Source organism: Sinocyclocheilus grahami, unplaced genomic scaffold (assembly GCF_001515645.1).
Source record: "Sinocyclocheilus grahami isolate Dianchi unplaced genomic scaffold, SAMN03320097.WGS_v1.1 scaffold46935.1, whole genome shotgun sequence".
NCBI lineage: Eukaryota > Metazoa > Chordata > Actinopteri > Cypriniformes > Cyprinidae > Sinocyclocheilus > Sinocyclocheilus grahami.
This window is the reverse complement of record NW_015525229.1, coordinates 1-1,042: the sequence shown is the minus strand read 5'-3', so window position 1 is coordinate 1,042 and position 1,042 is coordinate 1. Positions and strand designations below refer to the sequence as shown.

The 1,042-nt window shown below is 33.2% G+C and overlaps 1 protein-coding gene across 1 annotated transcript; it reads right to left on the bottom strand.

The window, feature by feature from the left end:
* Window positions 1-287: 287 nt before the first annotated feature.
* Window positions 288-979, bottom strand: LOC107580837 (interleukin-31 receptor subunit alpha-like; the record flags this gene model as incomplete). The annotated part of the gene is made up of 3 exons (XM_016266469.1): window positions 809-979; window positions 519-665; window positions 288-422 (listed from the first exon to the last, which is right to left on the bottom strand). Coding segments are annotated over exons 1-3 (406 nt in total), but the record flags the coding sequence as incomplete, so codon positions are not given.
* Window positions 980-1,042: the final 63 nt, after the last annotated feature.

Below are 1,042 nucleotides of genomic sequence, written 5' to 3'. Positions count from 1 at the left end.
AAATTCACGGTCATTTTTTACAGTGTGTATATATATATATATATAAAACAGTTATTTTATTTTATAAAATGTCATCACTGCTTTTCATATGAATGTGTATGTGAGATTAATATGTAATTGCCAAATAAGGTTTCAATGACAACTTACAAATCATAATCCCTGCATCTGAATTTTCATACTTTCATAGTAACTGATAAAGTACATTTCGTTATGTATGAGTGTATATATATTTATATATTTAAACAGTATGATCATGTGATCAGTATGGTCATAAAACAAATATTCACCAATTTTTCCAGTTGCTAGGGTCACAACTGATCCATTTAAACTTCCACCCATCGTATGAACAGTCACAAGGGCATAATATTTGGTAAGTGGTTGAAGATCTCTCACCACAACGCTGGTCTTCTCAGTCGTTATAACTTGAAACAGAATAGAAACATTATGGTTAATAATAATAATAAAAACTTCCAATCTTCCATCCAAAAATCTGTTATCAACTTTAAATCCTTGAATACCTTTGATTCTGTCCCTCTCATGCCAAAAGGAAATGGTATATCCTTGAATGATCCCATTTCTCTGCTCAAGTGGAATTTCATCCCAGTGAAGTTTGATATATGAATGATTTATTTCTGTAACATTCAACTCTGGGGCCACAGAGGGTGCTGTAATAATATATGAAAATGTAAGTCTGAGCCCACTAGATGGAAGTATTGTATCATTGTCCAGCTTTGCTTTATTGCACATCACTTCCCCAATTTACATGAAGCTCTGAGATATTCATTACTGATTTCCAAGCACTACGCACCTGTCTGACTGCTGTATACCATTAAGGTTAGAGGACGTCCAATCCTGTCAACATATTTGGGATAAATAGATATCTCATAGGGCTTGTAAGGCCTTAACCCTGAAATGTGAAATAAAGCAGCCATAATTAGATCTACATTATTGTAGTGTAAACCATAAGAGATCGGGATAATTTTTTACTCATTAAGCGCCAAAGATGTAATTTGACACTTGCATACAGTGTCTAAAAAAGTTT